This window comes from Caretta caretta, chromosome 1 (genome assembly GCF_965140235.1).
Source record: "Caretta caretta isolate rCarCar2 chromosome 1, rCarCar1.hap1, whole genome shotgun sequence".
Lineage (NCBI taxonomy): Eukaryota > Metazoa > Chordata > Testudines > Cheloniidae > Caretta > Caretta caretta.
The window spans coordinates 347941731-347968622 of NC_134206.1; the positions used below are offsets into that span (position 1 = coordinate 347941731).

General features: G+C 47.6%; 1 protein-coding gene across 1 annotated transcript in view; it reads left to right on the forward strand.

Moving 5' to 3' along the window:
• LOC125636514 (collagen alpha-1(VII) chain-like) overlaps positions 1-26892 on the forward strand; it is an 83267-nt gene that overhangs the window by 529 nt on the left and 55846 nt on the right. Inside the window, exons 2-3 of the mRNA XM_075126878.1 lie at positions 16936-16998; positions 23235-23374. Of these exons, the coding sequence (XP_074982979.1) occupies positions 23299-23374 (76 nt within the window). The 5' untranslated portion in view covers positions 16936-16998; positions 23235-23298. The remainder of the gene's footprint in view (positions 1-16935; positions 16999-23234; positions 23375-26892) is intronic.

Sequence of the window (26892 nt, forward strand, 5' to 3'; positions counted from 1 at the left end):
ATTACTCTGCTGAGACGTGGAGTGCCTTAGCACTGATGTTGAATGGCAGTGTCTCTGGAGTATTGTCTAATAGAAATGTTCTGCGCTCGCAGGGCAGGGGCATGGTTTGCTGTGGGGCCAGGGGGTCGCCCGCTCCACCCCTGGACTTTTCACAGGCCTGTGTGCTCCAGTACGTCTTCCACTTTTTGCCTCCCCCTCCCCTGCTTTGCAGGCTAAAATCTAATCGCGTATGAGATGATTGAATTTCTGGACAACAGCGAATGTTCAATATGCTGGCACGAGCCCTTCCCCTCGAATTGATCCCAGATGATGCCCCTGCTGCATGGACTGCATGTCGAGAGGGTGGACCCTAGCTTCACCCCTGTGAAGAATTGCTGCCCCACGTTGCCCATGCTTTCTGGGATCCCTGGGGCAGCGGTGGGAGGTGGGGAGGATGCAGAGGGTTGAATCTGAGCCCAGGACGACCTCCCCTCGATAGAGCTAGGAGCTGGATTTACTAGGCCTTCGTTCAGTTTCCAAACACGCCCAAGGTGCTGGTAAAATAACAGGTGTTGAAACCAAATCCTGGATCAAAGTCACAATAGCCACAGAGCAGCCCATAAGGCCACTGCTATTCTGAGAGTCTCGTAGCGAACTAAATATTCCACCCGGCTATTGGCGTGTGAGAGGAAATAGTATTAGGGGGCTGATGTGATGCCACATAGCTTCATTCTGGCCGGGCCACGCGGCCACTGCAATACGCATGGTCATTGCACTTCTTGGGCTCAATTCTGTGCTGTCAGTCAGGTGTCTGTCCTCAGTAACTGCACTGGCCTCAGGGAAGTTACCCTAGATCTGCCAAGGTGTAACTGACAGGAGCCTCCCAGAACTTGTGATGTTCAGGGCTCCCAGCCACAGCCTGACCTCCAATTATTGGCATAATGAAGGGCTGGATCGCAAGCCACCTCCCCTCCGGCTCTGGCCACCAGAAAAGAAAGTTGGACCGTGAGCTGAATTCAAGATCGCCCGTAATTGTGAGTCTGGGAATAGGGTTGGAGCAAAGAGGTGGTTGAGTGTTGCCAGGGGCATCTCATTCAGTAAAGGGACAAATCCATGCTCACCTGAAACGTCGTGTTTGTTCCTATGCTTTAGGCTTCGGCCACTCAGAGTTGCCCAGCAGCAGTGGGGGAAAAGAACCCAGATTCTCCTGCCTCAACAGCACAGGCTGCTACCCCTTCCACTGAAAGAGAATCTCCAGTTGCTGTTAGCTGTATAGAGCTTATGAGCCACAGTTGAACAGTTTTGATTTCATCCAGCAGAGGGCAGTGGCAACACATGAGCCAGATCATTATGGCCGAATTAGAAAACGGGGAAGTCCACCCTTTCCCACCTGGCCACTGGAAATACCTCGCCTGGGAGAATACAGAAGAATTAGCATAGTAGGCTGCTACTTGTTCGAGGAGCAAAAACATTGTAATATGCTCGTGTGCTGATGCTATAGAAATACCAGAACGGTGTAAACTCCAAGGTGGGAGAGAGATCTAGTGTGGCACGAAGGATTAAAGGGATGTCAGGAAAATCTTCCTGGCTGTGAGGCTGTGGAACAATCTCCTGCGGGAAGTGGTGGGAGACCATTAAAAACTAATCTGAGCAATGCACTAGTATACTTCTTGCCGGGAACAACCCTGCCCAAGAGGGGGATAGAGTAGATTGATGCCCAGCTGTAGCTACTTGTTTACGGAAACTTGCCCGTCTTTGCTGATCCATATCCCCTCCCCCTCAATCCACTTCTTGTGCCTTGTCCTCTCTGCACCTAGCACAAGGGGACCTTGATCTCCTGCAGAATGGAGGCTTCTGGGTGCTGCTTTCACCCCTCTGGTTTCTATGCCAGGACAGTGCTCAGTGTTTCAGTGCAAAGCTGACACCAGCCCTGCCTTTCCCAGAATTGTTGTTCTTATTAAGTTTTGGATCTAGTACAGTGGTTCTCAACCAGGGGCCCAGGGGCCCCTGGAGGGGCCACAAGCAGGTTTTAGGGGGGCTGTCAAGCAGGGCCAACAATAGACTTGCTGGGGCCCAGCACCCGGGGCTGAAGCCGAAGCCTGAGCAACTTAGCTTTGCTGGACCTCCTGTGGCCACTGTGGGTCTCTGGGTAATTGCCCTGACTGCTATCCCCTAATACCAGCCCTGGCTTTTATATGCAGAAAACCAGTTATGTGGCACAGCTGGGCTCTGGAGTTTTTATAGCATGTTGGGGGCCTCAGAAAGAAAAAGGTGGTGAACCCCCGCTCTAGTTTGTTTAACCTGCAGTTTCATAGATTCCAAGGCCAGAAGGGACCATTGTGATCATCTATTCAGATCTCCTGTGTAACACAGGCTAGAGAACTCCCCCAAAATCATTCCTACAGCAGATCTTTCAGAAAATCATCCCATCTTGATTTAAAAATTGTCAGCGATGGAGAATGCACCACAACCCTTGATAAATTGTTCCAATGGTTAATTACTCTCATCGTTAAAATATTCTGCCTTATTTCTAGTCTGAATTTGTCTAGCTTCAGCTTCCAGCCATTGGATTGTGTTAGACCTTTCTCTGCTAGATTGACGAGCCCATTATTAAATATTTGTTCCGCATCTAGGTATTTATAAACTGTAATCAAGTAACACCTTAGCCTTCTTTGTTAAGGCTAAGTTCTGAGTTATTTGAGTCTATCACTATAAGGCGTGTTTTCTAACCCTTTAATCATTCTCGTGGCTCTTCTCTGAACCTTCTCCAATTTATCAACGCTCCTCTTGAATTGTGGTTACCAGACCTGGACACAGTAAGTCCAGCAGCGGTCACACCAGTTGTGCTGTGAGGTCTGGCATTTCATTACACCTTTTCTCTTGCAAAATCATGTTACGATTCACTATCTGCTGAAAAGGTAGAAGAACGGTGGGTAACATCTCGCCGTTGTTTGGGACCGAACTGCACGGCGCTGTGTGTCATCTGATTTGTACATCTCGCAAACCGCTGGGGAATGAGCTTGTGAATGAGGAATGCGGATCCTGGGCTGTTGGGGGTATAACTTCATCTTTTACACTGTGGGAACAGCTGCCAATCTGCTGTAGAATGAGAGACCCACACTGAGAAACATCTGGCCAATGCCACAGTTGGAAGCCAGTGATTAACGTGTGAGATGGGGGCCCTATATTTGTACATCAAAAACAACCCAACGTGTCAAGGGTCAGCTGCTGCTGGGTGGGTGCATGGGGAGAGGGTGCATTATGGAGGAGACAGACTATTGCATGCTACAGGAGAGTGACTCTTTGTTCCACCTTTGGTGGCTGGCCCACCTCAGGGGATAGGAGTCTACTACAATTGCCAGTGAATGGACTTACTGCTTAGGTCCTGTTGGCCTGAGCAGGGCCCAGGTTCACTTGTGCTGAAGGTCCTGGTGTCAAACCCATCTGATGGCCCATCTGCAGAGGGCTCTGCTGGAACTCCTTCGGGCCCAGGAGAGGGCTGGCTAGCATGTACTGAGGCACTTCTCACCCCAGAGGGGGCATGGCTGGAAGAGAGGAGTCCAGGGCCCCATCCCACTTCTGCACTGGCTAGTATCTGGGAGGCTGTGGGGGTCAATGGTGCACCCTTTTGCAGGCGGAGTGGTTGCCATTCCTGAGCGTACTGCCCTGCAGTCCATGGCAGCATTCCAAGCTACAGGCTGCCACTTGGGCATCTCCAAACCCATCTCAGACAACTGTGTTGCAACAGAGCCAGTCTCCCTCCTAGGTGCCAGCTTCAATCCTTCCCAGTGTGGTAATGGCTGGACGTGGCTTCAGATTAGTGGTCACTGTGAAACGAGCACAGAGTTCCAGATCTGTTCCTTGCTCTTTAGCCGTTCTGAGGTGGGGCTGTGCTCCAGCTCCGTCCTGCAACATAACCTCACCCTGATTGCTCCCAGAGCCGGGCCGAGGAGCACAGGGAGGGCGAGACAGCTGATTCTTCAGGGTGCAGCCAAATGCCCCTTTCAGGAGTCTGAATTGTCTTGCGTACCCCCAAGTTTCACCTCACTTAAAAACTACTTACAAAATCAGACATAAACATACAAAAGCCTCACAGCACACTAGTACTGACAAATTGCTTATTTCTCATTTTTACCAGATAATTGTAAAATAAATCAACTGGAATATAAATATTGCGCTTACATTTCAGTGTATAGTATACAGAGCAGTACAAACAGGTCATTGTATGAAATTTTAGTTGGTACTGACTTTGCTAGTGGTTTTTATGTAGCCTGTTGTAAAACTAGGCCACTATCTAGATGAGTTGATGTACCCCCTGGAAGACCTCTGTGTAGCTCCAGGGTTACATATACCCCTGGTTGAGAACCCACTGGTTTAGGGGGTCCCAGCTTCCTGCTGTAGGAGATGCAGGCCTGGCTGCTTGGGCAGGAGTCGGCACAGAATGGCCATTTAAAAAGGTTTGGTGCAGGAGCATTGTCTGAGGTTCTCTAGACCCATGGCCAATGGAGAGCGTCCTGGTGAGTCTCAGCAGGTATGGAGCGTAACTCACTGGTCAGTGCGTGTTGCGTGTCCCTGCCGGAGCCACAGAGGATACGGGTCTGCTGCAGAGCTCGGCTAGAGACCCTGGCTCTTGCTCAGGCTGTTCAGCTCGGGAGTTTCCCGGTTCAGTCCCCGGCGTATTGGTCCAGGTGGCAGCCCTCCGTAAGTGAAGTCGGTAAACAGTGCTCTCCACAAGGAGGGCTGTCTAGCAGGGTGGATCTCAGGTGAGCCATGAGATGGCTCCCCCAGCACTGAGCTGGGGTGTCATGCAGGCCTCTGGGATTCCTCTGCCGTGCCTCCACTTCAGCCCGCCGGAGGCTGCGGTGGCAGGCAGCCCTCCTATCTCTCCTAAGACGGGCAGCTGGTGAGACAGGGAGGAGCCGGAGCCAGCACCAGCGGATGGACCAGAAGCAAGACAGGGTGGGGAGAAAGCATTGGTCCCCATCGATACCAAACACATCCCACCGCAACCCGACGGCCTCCGACACCCCTCTGGATAGCCGGCTGTTCCAGAGATCCTTCCCTACCCCGCTCGCTAGTGTACCCCCCCAGCCCTTCCCACAACCCATGCTAGAGGTAGTCCTTGGAACCTGTATGTGTCGGGGTCCTTCCCAGCATCTCTACATGGGGCAGTGCCAGGGATGGAGGCAATGGGCTCCTCTTTCCAGGAGCCCATTGCCTCCTCTCATCTGTCACCCGCCAAGCCACCCACAGCTTGGCCCCTGGGCCAGGGGGCAGACAGGTTCAGTGGCTTGCCAGAGAGGGAATGGGAGCTGAGGTTAGTTAGAAGGCAAGAACCTCTTGCTCTCACTCCCGTGCCAGGTCTACTAGACCGCTCATGCTCCTCTTGGCCAGAGGATGGGCAGGCAGCTGGCTGGGAAGCAACTTGTAGCAGAGGAAGGATGGTTCAATGGTTAGAGCACTAGCCTAGGACTTAGGAAATCTGGCTTCGAGTTCTTGCCCTGCCACAGACTTGCCGTGTGACCCTGGACTAGTCACTTTCTCTCTCTCTCTCTGTCTCCATCTGTGCAGTAGGAATAATGGCACAGCCCTACCTCGAAGAGGGGGTTGTGAGCACAAACGCATTAAAGAGTGTGAGATGCTCAGGCACGATAGTAATGAAGGCTGTAGTGGTGTCTAAAATAGATCAATATATGCTCTTCACTCTCATCTCACTGGTACCATCTCCCCTTCTGTCCGTTGTATTCACCTATGTGCTTGTCATCTGCTTAGCCTGTAAACTCCTGGGGGTAAGAGACATCTTTTTATTCTGTGTTTGTACAGCTCCTAGTACCCATGGGACCTCAGTTGTGACTGGAACTCCTAGGTGCTACCATATTAAGATAATAATAAGAACATAGCATAAGAACGGCCATATTGGGTCAGACCAATGATTCATCTGGCCCAGTATCCTGTCCTCTGACAGGTTTCAGAGTAGCAGCCGTGTTAATCTGTATCCGCAAAAAGAAAAGGAGGACTTGTGGCACCTTAGAGACTAACCAATTTATTTGAGCATAAGCTTTCATGAGCTACAGCTCACTTCATCGGATGCATGCAGTGGAAAATACAGTGGGGAGATTTATATACACAGAGAACATGAAACAATGCGTGTTATCATACAGACTGTAAGGCGAGTGATCAGGTGAGGTAAGCTATTACCAGCAACTACAAAAGGTTGCCCCCACCTCCCCCCGCTCTCCTGCTGGTAATAGCTCACCTTACCTGATCGCTCTCCTTACAGTGTGGATGGTAACACCCATTGTTTCATGTTCTCTGTGTATATAAATCTCCCCACTGTATTTTCCACTGAATGCATCCGATGAAGTGAGCTGTAGCTCACGAAAGCTTATGCTCAAATAAATTTGTTAGTCTCTAAGGTGCCACAAGTCCTCCTTGTCTTCTGACAGTGGCCAGTACCAGAGCTTCAGGGATAGTGTTCAGAACAGGGCAATTTTGAAGTGATCCACCTATCTTCCCCTCCTGGCAGTCAGAGGTTTAGGGTTGCCCTGAGCCTGGGGTTGCAAACCTGATCATCCTGGCTAATAGCCATTGATGGACCTATCCTCCATGAATTTATCTAGTACCCTTGGTAATGAGTTCCACAGGTTAGTTGTGGGTTGTGTGAAAAAGTACTTCCTCTTATTTGAATTAAACCTGCTGCCTATTAATTTCATTACGTAACCCCTGGTTTTTGTGTTGTGGGAAAGGGTAAATAACACTTTTTTGTCCACACCATTCATGATTTTATAGACATCTATCATATCTCCCCTTCGCTGTCATCTTTTCTAACCTTAACAGCCCTAATCTCTTTGTCTTTCCTCTCACAGAGGCCATTTCAAACCCTTGATCATCTTTGTTGCCCTTCTCTGAACCTTTTCCAGTTCCACTATATCCTTTTTGAGAGGGGAAACCAGAACCAGACACAGTGTTCATGGTGTGCACCACAGATTTATATAGTGGCATTATGATTTTCTGTGTTATTTTCTATCCTTTTCCCAATAGTTCCTAACTATTTTTGACCACTGCTGGACACTGAGCTGAAATTTTCAGAGAACTATCTATGGTGACTCTCAGATCTCTTTCTTGAGTGGGAACAGCTAATTTAGACCTCATCGTTTTATATATATATAGTTGGGATTATGTTTTCCAATGTGCATTACTTTGCACTTTTCAATGTTGAATTTCATCTGCCATTTTGTTGCCCCGTCATCCAGTTTTGTGACACCCCCCCTGTAGCTCTTCACAATCAGCTTTGGATGAAACTATCTTGACTAATTTTGTATTGTCTGTAAACTTTACCACTCCACTGTTCACTGCCCTTTCCAGATCAATAATGAATATGTTGAACAGCACAGGTCCCCGTACAGTGACACAGCTATTTACCCCTTTCCATGGGGAAAACTGACCATTTATTCCTACCCTGTGTTCACTGTCTTTTAACCTTTCGATAAAAACCTAATGACTAGATGACCGTTGGACCAATTCTCCACTGACTTGCACCTTTCTTAGCCATTTGCATTAGTGCTAAGTGGGTGTAAAACATTGCCACCCCAGAGTGGGAGCATTTTGTGCCCTGTTTACACTGGTATAAAAGGTGACACGAGGTATTGACGGAACAGGCCCGTCATGTTTAAATGGTGACGAGAACGGATTATTTTTTGAGCATCGCTGGGCAGCCCCAAAAACGCTGGCATGCGGGCTAAGAAATGAAATTGACAATGAGCAAAATCCAAGCAGCGAGTGATCGAAGAGCATCGAAGTGGGGAAGTGCCTCAGCTTTCGAAAAGACCCTTTCTGGTTAAAAACAAATGTGACTTTTGTGTTGTTTGACCTTTAAGTAGGAAAGAAAAGCAGAGATACAGCTCAGCGAGGCCAGGATTAATTCTATCGCAGCTGTGCCAAGAGGCCACAGCTGAGGGCCAGGGCTCCATTATACCTGCTCAAACACAGCAGCAAGACACGTGGAGCGTCACCGGTTCCAGTCTTCCTTTAAAAGCTGTGGGCCTGGTTCTCATCTTACCTCGGAGTAAATCTGGAGTTACTCAAGCCCCTGAAATTGTGTCACCATAAGTGAGATCGGAACGGGGCCCCGTAACTGGACCCTGTTCATGAGGGTTAAACAATAGGGTTCCTCTTTTCCTAGGACCAGTTCCAATTCCCTTAAACATGCGGAGCCGCACTTTTCTTTGTGAGCGACTCTTTGGAAAGCACTCAACATGAATAGAGGCTGCAGAATCTGGCTCTTAGCTAAGTAGTCAATCAGTTGACCAATTAACTTTCCACTCTCTCTCTCTTTTTCCCCTCTCTTGATCTCCTTGTCTCTAATATCTGTCTACCTCTGATTCTGTAGATACACACGCTCTGCGAGGGAGACCTTTCACCTCTGCTCCAGAAAAACAAATACGCAGGGCTTCTGATTTTAGGTTAACCAATAAACACTGATAAAATACCCCCCACCCCACACACACAGAGACACAAATTAAAAAAAATATATCAATGTTTATCCAACAAACACCAGTATCTAAGGGTTTGTCTACATGGAGCAGTAATGTGGATTATGCGGGGTATGGTTTCTAAAGCATACTAATGTGTTGAACATTAATTGATCAATGTAGACCCTGCTGGTGTGCACTAAAGGTTCCCTAGTGTGCTCTAATATTGTGCCATTACACAAACATTACAAAGCGATTACTGAGGTTATTCATTCCAGTATATACAAAGAACCCCATAGTCTCCTGATTTTTGGTCACCTACATAATGCTCAAATCACTAAAAATAAACCTGGAAAAATGAAATGAATACCCCCCACCACAAAAAAAAACAACAAAACCCAGAAGCCTTACCAGCATAGGGTTGCAGATGCCCCATGACAGTGATAGGATAAAGTAGTTGCAAGTATTTTTAAAGTGGTAGAGTTCAGAGTCCTATTATATTTGTGAAGCACACCCCATAGGCCAGAAGAGTGGGTGGTGTAGAGCTGGTTCAAGATTCCCCTATGCTGGATCATAGTATGCTGCTTTTCTCCTGATACTGGAGCTCCTAGCTGAGTGTTAAACTGGAGAGGGTGGCCAGGATTAAGAGACCAGCATTAATGTTGGTATTGGGACCTGAACTGTTCCTGGGGATTCTGATGTTAAATGAGTAGGTATGTATAGCTGCCCCTCTGCAGAGCAGTAGCCTTTACTGAGTTCTTGCAAGTCAGTTTCCCATTGGAGGAGAAATCAATGACAAGGAGTCAGGGTATTTTCTTAGTGCAATTTGTTTGTTTCCATTGTATATATCAGTCCTTGAACAGAGGTGGTCACAAACAGCATATGCAGAAAAACCCCTCATTTGGAAATCTCAGCTCCAAAATCACTGCTTTGTCCCCAGGAAGCAACTTTGTCCCCAAAATCAATGCTAGTTAGAGAGATTAAGGCAGATAGCAAACTTCCTTGCTGCTTGCCACAGCTCCCCAAAAAGTGTAATGCAACATTAACCACAATGAAACATTTCTTCAAAGATTATACATGGCTCCAAGGCTAAGAAAAAGAACTTGTAAGACTATGTGTAACAGCACCATCCTGCCATAACTATATTTACAACCTTATCTATCACAATGAAGTTTTAAGTTCTGGAATTTCTTTCGGTTTTTTAAAGAGCATATTCTTAATTGCGTTTGTGTGTGGAAACTTGATGCACGTGGAGTCACTACAATCTGGAGTAGAGACAGCAGAGGATGTCTCCTCCTGTGGTGTTTCTAAGTACAGGATTCCTACTCCTGCCTCTAGTCAAGTCCTAGTTCCTCAAGCTATGCATGATTTCATCCTCTCTTCTTTCTCTCCACTCCTGCGGCCTTTATAAAATGGCAGAGGACTCTTCCCGAGTGTTATAACCTTCATGAAGAGTTGTGTAGCACTCAGAAATTTGCAGATTTTCCCCCTTTTGTGAATAACCTTATAATCCAACATGGTTCAATGTATCCCTGCGTGCTAGTGTTTCTTGAGGCCCAATGAATGAAAACAAACTTGGGGTTAACTAGATACAATCAGAGCAACCGTTGCAATGGCAAAAAAAGGAGATTATGGTAACATGCTGGCAAAGTATGTGTCACTTTGCCCTTTAGTGCTGGTCCATTAGAGGAGAACAGCCCACTACTGCTGCCAGCTAATGAGGTTTTTCGTTTAGCTCTGGCAAAGGACGTCTGTGGCTTCATAATATTCATTGAAGGGGCTGAGAGAAAAAGGAATCTCCCACGGCTGTAGCAAAAAGGCAGAGCAGGATGTTGCATCTGCTGAATATTAGAGCTGGCTTTGCCCACTAGCAGGGTCCCCCCATGTGTCGGTTCTTGGATCTCACCTGTTGGGAAACTTCCTTGTCCGTAAGCTTCAGAACGGCCGAAGGTGCGGAAATGGGACCGACACTTTTGTCTCAGCTGGTAGGAGCCTTGCTGAGCTTGCCTCAGTTAGGAGCCACTACTCACTTGCAGTTGGGATAAGAGGAGTGGAATAACAGTGGGCTGCTCAAAAGGCGATCTCTTGCTAACAGCAGACGTGATGGAGTGGAATCCACTGGGCTGGGGAGAGCACCCCGAGGCTCCCTCCCCCTGAACGGAGAACCCTATAAATCCCCCATTAGTGAGCAGCTGACACATTCTCATGGGGCTCATTGAAATGCTAATGCAGCTGCTTTTCCCATGTTTTCTGGTGTCCCTGGGGAGACAATAGCTGTGGGGTCTCACCCTCCAGTTCATGGGACAGGGAGGCTGCCAGCCCTCCTGGGTCACTGCCTCTCAACAATGCAGGCACCTTCAGCTGGGTGCTGGAGCACAAAATCGGCCTCCTCATTCAGTGCTTACTCCATCTTCCTTTATTGAGCAGTCTCCTCCCATCTAAACAGTACCAGGCAGTGCAGCCCCTTTAAATCAGGGAATCAATGGCATTTTAAAACCCCAATCCTTTCTCAGAGTCCTCGCTCTGAGAGAAAGGGAATCAGCCCTTCTGCAAGGGGCAGCCCTTTCTGGCCGTTGCTGACTCTGCCGTTTAAGTGGGCTCTGCTCCAGAACGTGTCTCTCCGTGGAGATAACGCTCCTTAGAGACAGCTTTTAAAATCCTTCCACTGCGTGGTGCGGGGGGAGGCACTGGATTTGCATGTCTGGAGAGTGGGGGGCCAAATCCTCCGCTGGAGCTGTTGGACTAGATGGAGCGACGCTCCAAGTGCACAAAACAGGTCATCATGGAAAGCAGCAGCGCAGGCTTCCTCTACCGACATGCCTCAGTCGGGTTACCAAGAGAGCACCCCGACAGGCAGTCTATTGGCCTATTTAACTATCTGCCTCTTTGCTGAAACGTAGCAGCAGCTGTGCTGGGAGCTTCTGGGACGTGGACATCTGTGCAACTGACCATGGAGCTGGGAACCATCAGCTGCTCCCACTCAGCCCTAGTGGAAATTGCATGGGAGCCCTTCAGCGGGTCTCTAAGTGTCCATCAGCCTTTCTTGTGTGTCCTCCTTCCCTCTGTGACTTTTGGTTTAAGAAATGGTGGACCCGGGAAGCTGTAGCCCCAGAGATGCGTTTTGTTCTGCTCTGGGAGTCTTGCTGGCCAGGGGGACCAGTCAGTACCACTTGACAAACTTAGGTGACAGGTCCCAGCTGAGAGGGGGCATTGGACAGCTGTTGGATGGTAACAATTTGGTCTAAGGCAAAATGTCAGTTATTTCCTCTGGTGACCGGAGCTGGGTTAATTTGCCCCATGTGGGAATCTGTTTTTTTTTTCCCAGTGACACGATTGATCTGTCCTGCTACAAAAACATGTAACACCCTGCTTTGGAAGAGGAGGCCCTTTCCTTTTTTCCCCAGGCTATGGTGGAAGGATGATCCAGTGGTTGGGGCACTAGCCTGGGACTCAAGAGACCTGTGTTCAAGCCTCTGCCCTGCCACAGACGCCCTATATGGCCTTGGGCCAGACACTTAGTCGCCCTGTGCCTCAGTTTCCCCATCTGTAAAATGGGCATAATAGCATTTCCTTACCCCACAGAAGTGTTATGAGGCTCAGTTCATGTGCTCTGACACTATGGTGATGATGGGGGCCATATAAGTATTGTAAACAGACTATGGGATCTACCATAATCAGTCTGCTTAAATGGCTTGTAGGATGGAGGGCCTCTTAGTGCATCATTTTGCTCCTTTTCAATTTTCCTTTACTTGGTGCGGATGCTGTGGATTTACTTGTCCCCTCCATAACTGAGATTCTCTAGGAAGCTGGGATGAGCCTCCCATTTCATCCTCAGATCAGAGATGGTTGCTGAGATGTGGCCTGCAGCCCTTTGGTGGATGAGAACCTCCTTCCACTAAAATGTGCAGTTTGCCCGAGTGGAAGCGTAATCCCAAATCTGCTCTCGGGGCTCCAAATGCATGATCTTCCCCTTTCCTGCATTCCGCAGACCTGGGAAACCTTCCATCAGCTCCGAGGCTGGGGAATGGTGTTCAGAGACCTTTCCTCCCCCAGCCCCTGCTTTCCACTTCCAGCTTGTGCCTTTCCCATGCAAGAGCCCAGCTTCAAGTACCACGCTTGATACGCATTAGCACCTGGCTTATACTAGCAGGATTGCTGCTTATTTTGGGCCTAAATCTGCAGATGTTTCCTAATCTGAGTAATCCTTATTCATGCAGTTTCATTGTAGGCATGTTGGTCCCAGGATATTAGAGAGACAAGGTGCGTGAGGTCCAGGCATTGGGCCTAATTCTCCACTGCCGTGCGCTTATATCATTTGCACCTGTCCAAAAGGTATAAGATGCTACCACTCTGTTTTGGCAGCATTTCCACACCCACATTGCACAGGTGAGAACTGACTACACAAGGAAGGTGTAGAGCAGCAGAATACCAGACTCCTTGATTTCAATTAGGCTGCTCAGCCAAGCGCATGGCACAGAATGGCTCATTTCAGGTTCACTAGCCCCACACCTATTTATTCTAGCTTTGCCTTCAAGTGCAGGGCTATGCCTGCTGATTTATTATTATGAGAGCTAGACCACGGGGTATCAGCTTGTATGTGGGGTGCCCTGCCTTTGATCTTGGCTGTTCTGGAGAATTTAATTTTCTGTTGCTGGAAGATGACATCTAGGGCTGTTCACAGAATGCTTGAGGATTTGAACTTGGGTGACAAATCGAATGTGTATGAATTACATTTCCCCCTCTCTGCTATAGTCTACTTATTGCAGGTAGAGCTGTGACTTGCCAATGCTGCGTATTCTGGCATGTTATACTAACACTCTTGTAAAATATGTGCCATGGCCCCCTTCTAGTGACTAGTCTACCAAGGGGATAACAGCCTACAACTGCTGCCAGTTAATGGAGTTATGTTTTAGTTCTTGGGATGCATTCAGATGCTGCTGCTGCTGACCCGTGGTCATGATATTATTTCTTAACAAGTATGAGCAATTTAATATATTGGTGGAAGGGCCAATCCTGCAGATAACACAGCAGAGAGAAGCCAGAGTCGCTTGAGTCTGTTCAGACTGAGTTAGTGTTTAGTTTATCAATAACTGGTTTTGGGTGGCTTTAATTATAGCCCTAGATGTGCCCAGTAGGTCCTTGGAGGAGCTGCTGAATGGATTTCACAGAGGTTTGCAACAGCCTTGGGATTTCTCAAGAATTTGATGTAGTGACTAAGGTGATCTCTGACCTCCTCCAAAACCGTTGCTGGCATGGAAGAGGCTAATCCCACTCCTAACCTCCTAGAGCTTGGTATCAGGATCTTTGGGCCAGACTGGTGGCTGGTGTAAACCAGCAGAACTTCGCTGAAGTAAGTGGAGCTATGCTGATTTACGGCATCTTAGGACCTGGCCCTTTGAATTCTGAGCTGCTGTTGTCGCTCACATGCAGTTTAACCACTCTAGCGGCTCACGGGCCATCAATTTATCGCAGGCAGTTTACGGACTGTGAAAATGAATACGGTAATATTTATTTACAAACACCATTTCAATATCCTATTTGCATCACAGGAAAAAATCTATTACAATAAAAAGTACGTTCAAAACAGCCCTGTAAACTTTTGACCCTGCAATCTTGACCCTATCATGCAAGAAAAACACATGCTTGACTCTAATCTAGGCCCCCTTCAACCCAACTAACCAGATATATCTCAAGGTTTTGGGATGATTTTAACAAGAACCTTCTAGAAAAGTATGTCTGCCTCTGGGGGAGAAAAATTCTTTGCCTGCATTTTCACGTAGACATTTCAAAGTGAAATGGAAGAGCTGGAACATTCCTTCCAGTGAATTATGAACACGTGTGACTGGAAAACCAGCAAACCCTTAAATACAAACTCACGCCCTGACCCTGTAAGCGCACCTGGCGGTGCAACAATATGTTTATTTGCTATATATTATTCAGCCCCTAGATGTTTCCCAGTGCTGTATGGAGTTCTAGTCAAGGGATGATCATTTTTTGTTTACTAGGAACAAAGCTGAGGCTTAAGTTGTGTAGAAATCTGTTCAGTTGTCTGAAGTTCCTAGTTAGTTCCTGTAATAAAGGCTTCTTGCTTACGATAGACTGTGATTCCATTTGCCATGGCGGTGAGTAACTTGATGCATGTGTGAGCAATTGCAAACTTAGGGCCTTAACGTTTCTGAAAATAGGAAATAAGAAACACAAACAGACAATAAAAAAGAATCTGATGTCAGTAAATTAGGGTGTGGTCAGTTTCAGACCTTGCTCCCTTGAATCTTGTCCTTTATGGACAAACCTGGCTGATCTTTCTTTCTTTCTTTCTTTCTTTCTTTCTTTCTTTCTTTCTTTCTTTCTTTCTTTCTTTCTTTCTTATCCCCAAAATTGTTCCCCATAAAAAGAAAGAGACTTCCTAAAAATGCACACAATGGAGGAATGTTGATGAGTGATGCTCAGTTTTTGGGGATACCATAAATATAAAGGACCTGATTCTCTTCTCTCTGACACTGGAATTAGACCATGGCACTTCCCTTGACTCCAGTGAAGTTAAAACGCCCTAAACCGGGTATAACAGACCAGAGGCTCAGGCTCATACACTTTATGGGGCTTGCAATTCATTTGTTTAAGAGACTGTAAAAACAAAAACAAAAATTGCCCCAATATGTTGTTTAACCAGGGCAATAAAAGATCAAGGAAATTGCTCAGATTCCATCTCAAACTCTGAAGTTTATGGAGGTCAATTCTGTGCCCCAACTGGCTTTCTTTAAAGGTTTTTGTAGCAGCTAATTGTCCTGCATCGCACTCTTTGAAATGGTGGCTGGTGGGAGCCTCCATCTTCAGACTGATGCTGTAGAACCTGCTTTTCTGCTGTCCCATCATTTATTATTATTTAATATTTATACTGCGGGAGCATTGAGTGGCTTCAACCACTGTCCCTGCCCCAGAGAGCTTATTGTCTAAAAGACAACAACTGATAGGTAGATGGGACAAGCAGGTTAGGTGGGAGAGAAAGAGGATCAAAAATAATAGGATGTGTGTAGTTCTCAGCCAATCAGGAGCTTTAATCACAACTCCTTACCTGTCTCGCCATTAGCAACTGGCAGTTTTCCATATGCATTATGTTAAAACCGACCTGTGCCAACTGATGGCGTCTCCAGTCCTATAGGGACATGGGCCCAAGTCCTCAAAGGTATTTAGGCACCTCATCCCCACTGACATCAATCTGCCTTAATATCTTGGTTTCTGTGGGAATCGTGACACTATATAGATTTGTTCCCCAGCAACGTGGTGCCCCATATATCAGATTGAGGCTTGGGGGCACATCCCTATGCAGAAGAATGAGGCTTTTGGGGTCAGGCTGAAACCTGTTTGATCCGTTCCCTCTGCAGGTTTACTGGTGACTATTTCCTGGAATTTGGAGGAAGCCGAGCAGATCCCCATCCTTGCATTAGTGCCCTCCTCAGGATCTGTGAATTTCATACGCAGCTGGAACCTAACCTCCATGCAGATTTATAAGGTAGCAGGAAGGGTGGAGGAGCAAAGACCCAACCCAATTCTTGAGCCAAAGCAAACTATTTTCTGTGGAAATGTGAAAAAGTTCAGTTAAGTGTTGGTGTTTGAATTCTGGATACAGGGCCTGATCTGGGCTATAAAACTTGGCTCCATATCGATGATGCAGTCGCAAGGACAGCATGGCTTTTATCCAATCTGTAGGCTGCAGCTGGTAGGTTATTCGGGGGTATGCGCTCCTTCTTCTGAAGCACCTTGTACTGTCATTAAGATACTGGACTTTATGGACCACTAGACTGATCTAGGATGGCACTGGCTATGTTCCAGGGTTGAATGAATCCTCCAGTTGATCAGCAACACAAAGAGCTTAACTGAACTGCCCGGTTTCATTGTGAGCATCCGCATTCACTCTGCTGGATTCAAATCAGCCCAAATCTTAGAACAAAACCACATGAATTGAGCCCGACTCAAATGTCAGTCCAGACCCACAGGAACCGAAACCAGCAAGTTTGGCTCTGTTCTAGTTATTGCATCATAGACAAATTCATGGCGGACTGTAACTGTGTCCGTGTCTACACTGCAGAGCCTACGTCAGTATAGCTATGCCGGCATAGCCCCCTAGTGTAGACGCTGCATATGCCAACAGAAGGAGTTCTTCTGCTGACATAACGCCGCCACCTCCCTGAATGACATTAGCCACGTTGACAGAAGAGTGCTTCTGTCACCTAAGTTGCGTTTACAGTGAGGGTTCTGCCGGCCTAGCTAACACTTCTAGCCAACAACCCAGCTATGCTGGCAGAACTTTATCCAACCAGGTGTGATAAATCATTCCTTAGTCGCTACCGTATGGGCTGCCACATCTCTCTGCTTCAGTGGCTTCACCGCTATAAAGAAACCTTACGGTCTACCTTTATTTTTGCTTGCTGACTTCATTTGATGCCTCATGCTGCTAATTCGGTCCATTTTTCTCTTCTCCCTCCAGGCTGATTCCTGCTGTAGAAAGCTTAGATCCCAAAATGCTGTCCTGAGATACAGATCCTGTTTGGTGAGTGGCAGAAAAGGGGTTAACACCCCCCCCCCCCACCACACACACACACACCCTCAGTCAACAGAGGTGCATGTTCTCATTGCAGAGCTTGCCAGGGAGCTGGGGAGGAAGGGAACGGGGCTGAGCTTGTCAGCTAAAAGGAGCTTGCTCTAGCCTGAAGGACTGCAAGAAGAGTAGATACTGAATGCTGGGGCTGAGACTACCTTGTCTCTGAGAAGCCAGCATTTGCGATTGCACAAGGCCCCCACTCAAGCCAGCGTCCCACCTCTGTATGCGTCTTCAGAGGAAGGTGGTGGTGGTGGGGGAAGTCCATAACCCACCTGTGTGCAGTAGTAAAGCCATTTATACTTTCTTCTAGCCAAGCTTGGCCACAAGAGACCCTTTTCCCTTCATATATTTGAATGCAGAGCTTGCAGAGAGGCTGGCTGCCTGGCTTCTGCATCCGTGACCTGTTGCACAGACGTTGCTTTTTAAACCACTTTGTCAACTTGTTCAGTAGGGTTAAAGGGGATGTGGTCTGGTAAAAATTCATAGACATGTAACTGAATCCATTTCTGCCAAGGGATGTATGTGGGGTATGGCTCCGGAGCTGGCCCTTGTGCCCCTTGTGACCCGCCCCTTGTGCAGGCGGGGAAAGTGGGTATAAATGGCTATTGCTCTGCTTTGGCAGCATTTCTCCCCCTGGGTGCATGGGTTTAAATGCCTGTGCAAGCTGCCAGACAGACCCTTCAGGTTTAACGCACTTCATTTGGGCTCTGTATGTTCTGATGGCATTTTCTTGCTTTTGTATGAAACCTCTTGAGGACTTGTTTCCCCTACAACTAGACTAGATCCTATTAATGCCACTTTTTAACTGTATTTTATTGTTAAATAACATCACGAATGAAAAAGAAGTTTAAAAACCCACAGATTTAAAATGTTTACCTGGGTAATAGCACTTTGGATTAATACCTGTAGAGCATCCAACTTCCTTTTCCTGTTTGTTTACTTTTTGTATTTCTCTTAGCTTGGCTAATGTGAGTACAGAACGGTCAAATTCACTTTTCTTTCTAATCACTTTCACGTCCTGGTTCTCATGCAGTAGATAATGCTGCAATACTCAGGTTTGACTTCTGCTTCCTCTAAGTCATGACTAGGATTTGAAGCAAGGCTCTTCAGCGCCATACCCCGCATTGCTACCACTTGAGCCAAAGGAGTAAATCCATTAGGTTATAGTAGCAGCAGTAGTAGGCTGTTACATTGTGATGGGCTAGCTGCAGCGTGGTTGTGATATGCACTCTGAGTGTTTCACCAGAAACGCTGTTTCCTTTGAAATTGTGTGGGGCGGGGGGAAGGAAACTCTTCTGCTGGCCTTATGGTTTTCTAGATGTTTCTTTTCATGAATCTATATTTTGGACTCATCTTATCCCCACACTGTTCCTGTGAGCCACAGAGTGAAACTGAGCCTTGAATTTGTAAACATGCCTATTAACAATTAAAATATCATTCTGTCCCTCTGAGTTCCTCCTCCACTCAAACTGGCCCATCAGAGCCACCCCAAGATTCTGGGACCTGGGGAAATCAAAGGAGAGCTCACTTTTCTCTGTTTATTGGTCCTCTTTATATTATATCCCACCCCAAGTCTTAGAGAACAAGTTGTCCTTCCCTCCCTTCCTCCATGTGTGGCCGTTTGGATTATGATGTCAACATCTCCTTCAATGCACTTTCCTCCGTGCTCATTTGTGCATCATTAATCACTGGAGTGCTGCCCGGGAGATGTGAGGCAAAGCACAGGCCTGGTTCCCCAATGTGCCTTGTATTCTGGTTTGAGCTGTGGTTGTTGTTATTCCTATTGATTCATTGAATTGCAGAAGCATTTGCAATACAGATCCCCAGTCACAGCTCAGAGCCCTGTTGTGCTAAGGAAAACGAGAAAAGGGTTTTTAAAAAAAACCTACCCAGGAGACTGTCACCTCTAAGAGGCGAGGTCTTTGGAATGGCTTGCACATCAGGCTTCTGTCCCATTCAAGCCAAGGAAATGAAATAGTAAGACAGGGTCTGAATTTTGCATTTAACCAAATACAGTATGACAAATACAACAGGGGGTGGAGGGGAAAAGGCTAGCTTTGCAAAGGACGCCACCTGGGTCCTTGTAAAAAAACCCAGAAGGGGCAGTATGGATGGAGGATGCTCATTGGCTTCTAGTTTAATGACAGGATGATTGGAATTCATTAGTTCACTGCCTGCCCTCCAGGTGTACGTACTTTCCTTCATTAAGTTACGTGAGCTGGATCGATGACTGCTGCCATAAGGTAATATGGGCGTTCTGCATTTAAAGGCAGCCAGGGATGTGTTCTAAGGTAGGGGACCGATGTACCACATGCAGTATAAGGATGTGAATAGAACAGTAGGTGACAATGGACTGGCTGGTGTATATATGTACCACTGCCCATTGCTGGATGAAATGAGATCATCTCAATTAGGTGTCATAGCAGTACAGGGTCTAAAGAAGAGGTTTATAAAATCCTCCAAGGGATTTGACTGCACAAGTGAGCACCTCTGTGTCCAAATCCCTTAGGTGATTTTTTGGAAACCTTCCCTCCTACAAGCTAGTCCCCTTTAGCTCATATGTAGCAGCCTCTGCTTTAGAGGCAGATGTGCATGAGCTCTATCCCCACAGTTACCAGGAAATCCCAAGGGGCCGTGGCATGCAGCAGAAGGGATGTGGACAAATTGGACAGAGTCCAGCGGAGGGCAATGAAAATGATTAGGGGGCTGGAGCATATGACTTATGAAGAGAGGCTGAGGGACCTTGGATTATTTAGTCTGCAGAAGAGAAGAGTGAGGGGGGATTTGATAGCAGCCTTCACCTACCTGAAGGAGGGTTCCAAAGAGGATGGAGCTCGGCTATTCTCAGTGGTGGCAGATGACAGAACATGGAGCAATGGTCTCAAGTTGCAGTGGCGGAGGTTTAGATTGGATATTAGGAAACACTATTTCACTAGGAGGGTGGTGAAGCACTGGAATGGGTTACCTAGGGAGGTGGTGGAATCTCCAACCTTAGAGGTTTTTAAAGCCCGGCTTGACAAAACCCTGGCTGGGATGATTTAGTTGGGGATTGGTCCTGCTTTGAGCAGGGGATTGGACTAGATGACCTCCTCAGGTCTCTTCCAACCCTAATCTTCTATGATTTTATGATTGCGATGACCGGATAATCCGAGGTGCCTGTTACTTGGTTGACTTCTCTGTTGTAATGTACGTTCCTGATTGAAGAACACGCTCTGTAACTTTTTGGTTCACAATTCTCGATGCAGGCACTCCCAGATCAGCTGGTGAAGCCTCTAAACCCCAAACTTCCCCTCATTAGAACTATATTTTTGGAGAAGAAAAATGTGTGGAGGGGAGATAGGTGCCACTGGGAAACACTGGAAAACGAGGCCTGTGTTGTGTATTTTCTGGAGGGACATCAATTATTATTGCTATTAAAATAGCACCTGGAAACCCAGCTAAGATCCGGTCCCCATCGTACTAGGCGTTCTACAAACACATAGCGTGTCCCTGTCCTAAAGAGCTTACAATCGAAACAGACAAGACAGAAGGGAGGTGTTATGAGCTCCATGTTACAAAAGGGATACTGAGGCACAAAAACCTGCCTAAGGTCACACAATGAGTCTGTAACAGGGCAGAAAATTGAACTAGGGTTCCGCGAGCTCCAGCCCAGAGACTTACCCATTTTCCTCGTAGAAGCTTTAGTTCTTAGCAGTTCATTTGCTCCTGGTGTTTATTCTTTATTGGAATTTATCAAAAGCCTTGGAAGGATTTTTTTTAACATCCAAGTCATCTCCATAGCAACTAATGGTGATGTCACGAACCGATTATGATGGGAGATGAGGAATAAGGGGTAGGAGCAGGCTCACTGCTAGGCAACGAAGACCTACATTTAATGCACACGTTTCAAGAAATGGGAGGAAAAAAGAGAAAAACACATTAAAGGGCAGCGGAGTTGTCTGTACACAGAATAGCATTCAAAGCCTTTGGTCTAGCTGGGCCAGTGGAGTGACTTTGCACAGGGTGGACTTCACATTTCTAAAGATCTGTTTGTCCTTGCAGTAGAGCTGAGTGAAATTTTTTAGACTGATAGTTTATGTGATGAAAAATGCAGCGTTGGTCAATCCGGAACTATTTGTGAATTTGACACAACGGGTTTCAGCTATTCCCAAAACGGCTGGAGAAGAAGCTGCTGCTGCTGTCACAACACCTCACGACCATTAGCCAGTGTTTGCGACACTGCCCTGGGATCTGAGGGACTTACGTTTGAATCCCTGATCCGGAACAGACCTGAAACGGATTTTTTCAATTCACCGAAAAGTCCCCAAAATTTCAGTTTCAGTTAGAACTGAAAAATCAGTTATTTGCTGAGCCTCTAGCCCAGAGACAGCAACCATGTTATGGCTGCAGCCTGTTCTCTCTCTCTCTCACCGCAACCCGTACTCCCGCCTCAAGACTTTACTTTTGTTCTTTCTTGTTTGCTGTTTTCCTTCATCTAAAATAAATAATTTTAGACTGAAACACCAAGGTTGTGCATGGAAAAAAACCAAGAGGTTTTTCCAAGAGGAATCAGCAGCTTTATTAGGTACTCATATAGCTCAGTGATTGCATGTTATTTACTGTAGGGAACAGTCCTGCACTGGCAGATAGCTGGGCTGGATGATGTATTAGGTCTTTTCTTTCTCTAATGTCTGTGATTTCCTGGAAGTTGCCCATAGCGACATCTGTGGCGTGTGCTCAGTCTGGGACAAAGAGGAGAAGCTTAAAATAGGAGAAGATCTCCTATAGTCCCTTAAGAAAGAATAAAACCCCTTCTGGCAATGCTGCAGTTATTGCTACTTAGAGCAAGGATCCTGTAGCCTTAATGAGCAATCAGCATTTGTTATGGATTGTGTGCATCACACATGGACAGGAACAAGTGTTTTCCAGGTCCACAGCACAATGACGAGGGAAACTTGCAGTGGCTGTGTGCAAAGCTGCTAATTAGAGCAGTTCTCAAGCTACAAGCTTGAGGAATCCAAAGGTGAGTTGTAAAATAGCCTAATGAGAAGCTGAGTGTGTAGTGTAGGAAGCTGCTGTATGCAATGATCGCACATTGACTTTTGTGCTTTGAACATCTGAGACTTTTCCTTCCTATTAGAGCGACTGCTGTAATAAGGGTTGCAAAAGAGTTCTGTTCTAATACCCCTTTACTACACACACACACGTAACACTCACCGCTGGGCATGAAACAGCTCCTGTTTAGCCTCGGCCTGAAGGAGAAGGTTATTAATTAACGTTACGTAGGAGCTGTCATCCTGGATCAGATGTGAGGTCCATCTAGAGCAGTGTCCTGTCTCTGACGGTGGCCAGCACCAGATGTCTCTATGGAAGGTGCAAGAAAGTTTGAATTATGGAGCAACCTTCCCATAGGGCAGCAGTTCTCAACCAGGGGTCCGGGACTCTCTAGGGGGCCGCGAGCAGGTTTCAGGGGGGGCTGCCAAAATAAACCAGATTGCAGGGCCGACGTTAAACTCCCTGGGGCTCAGGGCAGAAAGCCGAACCCAAGGGGGCTGAAGCCAAAGTCCGAGCAGCTCAGCTTTGCGGGGCCCCTGTGGTGTGGGGCCACAGGCAATTGCCCTGCTTGTTACCCCCTAATGCCAGCCCTGGCTTTTAATCGTCTGGATATGCAGAAAAAACAGCTCTTGTGGCACAGGTGGGCCATGGAAGATTTTATAGCATGTTGGGGGGCCTCAGAAAGAAAAAGGTTGAGGACCCCTGACCTAGGGGAAGTGTTTCCTCACCCCATGAGTTAGCGATGCACCTTGTGCCCTGAAGCAGAAGGTTTTATATCCCTCCAGTAGCTGCAGTTGCTTGGGCCTTCAGAAAATCAGGACGTCTCAAGTTGGATCTCCAAAATTTCGTGGATGCTTCTGAAAATGTTTCTCCAGGTGGTGTTAAATCTGGTGCCAGTTTGGAGGCACAAGTGATACGAGTTGGTAGTTCTCCTCCCAGTTCCTTGGGGAACAGGTATCCCTTGGCTGTCTCAGCCGGAGGCTAAGGAACGAAGAGGCCATCGAGACTCACTCTTAGTGGTCATCTGGCTAAGTGAACACTGAGGCCCATGGACTGGGCTGGGTGAAGGAAGCTAATGCTGCTCCATTGTCCTGCGGATCACTAGATGATTTCACTCGTCACCCTGCATTACGCCCTGTTTTCTCTTCCAGACACATCAATGTTCGGCTTGTGCAATAACTCTGGTGACCTAGGAGGAGTTTCTGCCCTAGGAAGATGAGACTGTCATATGCCAAGATACTTACGCTAGCAGCCCTCTTGGCACAGGCCGAAGCCTTGGCTCCGCATGAAGGTATGTGTGTCACGTGCTGTGTCCAACAGAACCAAAAGCAGGGGAGCTAACGCTCGTGGCAGAGAAGTTAATGTCTTTTCCAGGTGGCTGTATTTGCTAGTGTAATGAGCTGTAGCTACCTGGGGGCACCAGTGGGGCTTGAACCTGGGATCTCTAGCCTCAAGATCACAGGCCACTGCCACTGGACACTAGCAGGCTAGTAGCTAGCAGGCTAAATTGTCTGTGCAGCCAGCCGCAGATAGGATCGTATCTACTAAGCCAAGACACGTGAGCTGTGAATTGTGGGAAACCAAAGAGGATTGTGGGAAGTGCCAGACTGCATCGGTCCCATGGTCCATCCTGTCTCTGATACTGGCCAGTGCCAGACGTTTCAGAGTGGAAGAACCCCACTGAAGCAGATGTGGGATAAGCCGCCCTTGGTCCCCCTGCATAGTTCTCATCCCGATCTCCATTAGTTAGACTCAGTCAGTGTCCATCTGAATTTGTCAGCCACCAAGAAGACAGCCTTGGGGTTTGCACTTGTTTTCTGCTGGCTTTTCTTAATGCCACACAGGTCTCATCTGCTCCCTCTCTTTCCCTCAGCCACAATCTCCCCTCTGATATTTTCTTTGGCCCCACGTATGGCATTAAAAAGGATCCCCAAGAACTGCGTGTCAGCAGGCAGGGGCACTGCCTGGTCACTTGGATCTGTGCAAATGAGCGTGACATGCTGCTGCTCTGATCTGCTCGTGTTTTACGCTCAGCACCAGTGTATAATGACTCAGACCATCCCAGGCACATGGCAGTGTAGAATTAGCTCTGCAGAGTCCAGCCCACTTCTCTGTGTCTGGAGAGGCCCTTGTCCATGGAAACCAGTGGGAAAGATGTAGGAGGGGGAGCTGTGTGAGTGAGTGGGTGAGGGAGGAGATCTGTCACCATTTGGGTCCGCCCATCTCCCCCCATGGCGAGGGAGGCTGTACCAAGGCCCTACATAGGCTATTTCAGCTACCAAGGGGGAAGTTTGCCTCCCCTTGTGCCCCACCTGCATCTCCCCAATGTCAGGTCCAGCTAGGTCAGCATAGGAGGCAGGTGCTAGGCACTGCAGTACCACGGTGATAGGATTTTAGTCTATGTGCTATCAGCAGCATGGGACTAAGCATAATGAGCTATCTCTCACTACCTAGCCCCCCACACCTGAGTGGGCATATTTCTACTCCGGGCACAATAGAATCGATGCAATGGGTTCACCAAAATCTGCTTTCATAACGTACCGTTGAAGCTTGTTTTGCACGGGTCTAGTGTCTGTGCACTAGAGGATAATAGCCTACTAGTGTGGTCAGCTGATAGCATTGCCCCTTGGCTCAAGTGGTGAACCCCTATGCTAGGTGTAGCGGGGCAGTCACCCTGCTCCTGTGAAAAGGCTAGGCTCATTGGGGAAGTAGCCACAGCTGGGGCCATGCCCCAGTCAGGCCACAGCTGGCCCTATAAAAGGGCTATGAGCCAGGAGCTAAGTCAGTCTCTCTCTAGCTCTTGAGAGAGAAGGACCTGGCTGCCTGGGAGAGAAGGGTACCTGAGGCAGAACAGTGCTGGGGAAAGGGGGGAGGAGCTGGGGAGGTCCAGCCTGGCAACTCCCCAGGCTGCAGGCCTTGCCAGAGGCCTACGCAGGTACGGGGGCTAGAAGGAGCAGCCCAGGGTTAGGCAGAGGCAGCTAGTCCAACCTCCTTGCCAATGATGAGTGGTTTACAGACTGCAGTCTGCCCCAGTGAGCGGGGGGCTAGATAATGACTGGCAGTAGCCACTGAGGCAAGGTGGGGATAGAGGGTTCCCCTGGGAAGGGAGACCCAGAGTGTGGGGGCACTGCCAGGGGGTAGCACCCCAAGGTAATGGGGTACCAGGGTCTGGGAGGGACACGGGGGGGGGGAGGGCAGCGCAGGTGAGACACTAGCCAGGAGGAGGCGCTCCATATGCTGGAGAGCTAATTCCCGAGATGACCTGCAGGAGATGCTGCGCCAGTGAGTCATTGCTTTGCTACACTAGGGATGTTGAGGGCTATAGGTTCAAACCCTGCTGATGACCCATATGGGGTGTCAAGGCTGATTCCCCACTCTGGCACCTTGAGTGCAGAAGGTGGGGGCCTGCAAGGATTCTGAAAATTAATACTGGCCACTCCAGGCTTGTATTAAACTCCCAAGGTTACAGCTTTTCTCTGACCTTGGATGGGTAGATGCTGCCACCGCCCAAGTGCAAAAAACCCCTTAGGACTCAGGAAGGAGCACTTGCGAATTCTTCCCTGTGCGGTTCCCTCAAGCCCTTTCACACACCCCTCCGGGGAAGAGCTGAGAGAGAGAACAAAGGAAATCAGCTGTTACCACCAGCTAATTAAACTACATGTGCACAAACCTCTGAGGACACAAATCTAATCCTGTTCTTAAAAAAAGGGGGAAAAAATCTGGAATTTGGGTTTTTTGCTAGATTAAAAACAATTACAAAAATTAAGCATCAAGATAGCTCTCTTGAGGTCCAGCTTAAAGGTTACAAGCAAAACAAAAGCATTTGGGGGTTAGCACAGAGGCGTCCACAAGGCTTATAGAAATAAGAGAGAGAAACCTAATCATGTCTTTCTAGACATTTCCTGATCTACTTACGTATGTGGGGTTTCAAACTGAGTAGTTCTAGGTATGATCTGGTGATTTTCATACCTGGTTTACAGCTTTTTACAACAAAGCTTTAGCCTTGTCTGCTCTGTCCCTTCTCTCCAGAGAACAACCACAGACAGACAAAGGGAAAGTTTTTTTCCCAATTTTAAAAAGTTGTAGCCCTTCTATTGGCTCTTTTGGTCAGATGTCCACTCTCTTCCTTTTACTGATGGGCTTTTTTGAGCCTTTACAGGTAAAGCAAGTAGAGAACAGCTACTAACAGGGATTTTATAGCTAACTCTCTGGCTGGGTGCCCATAAAAGGGAGCTCCCCCTTCATTCATCACATGGGGTGAAAGGGCCACTACGACTGGGTAGTTTGAAGTGGAAGTGACTTTCTGCTGCTGAAACTCAGTCTCTAAGAAGTCCATAAGGGCCCCCATCCTGCAAGCTGCTTCTTACAGGCAGACTCATGCACTAATCCAGGGCCCTGCTGGTCTTTGGCTGGACATAAGGGTCCAGCTCCCTGGACCATGCCGTGCTCCACAGAAATCCAAAGAGGAACACAGGGCTTGCCAGACAGGACTGGGCTCTAAGCTTTTAAGAACGTGCCTGGAACTTTCTGAAAATTCAGCAAGGGGTTAATGGTAGCTTAGGAATTGGCTGCAAAATTAACTTGATTAAATTCCTGCCCGTCAATTAAGCCAATATCTTTGACTATAATGCTATTTAATTCGCAGCCTGGAACTGTGCAATAAATCAGCGTTTACAGATGTCTCCGGCAAACCTTTGATGGATGAAACGGGGTAGTTTCGGAAGTGCATGGAAAATTTCAAATAAAATCATATCCCCCTGTGATTAATATAGCTGTCTGTGTTGGTATTTGCTCCAGAAGGCACCAGTC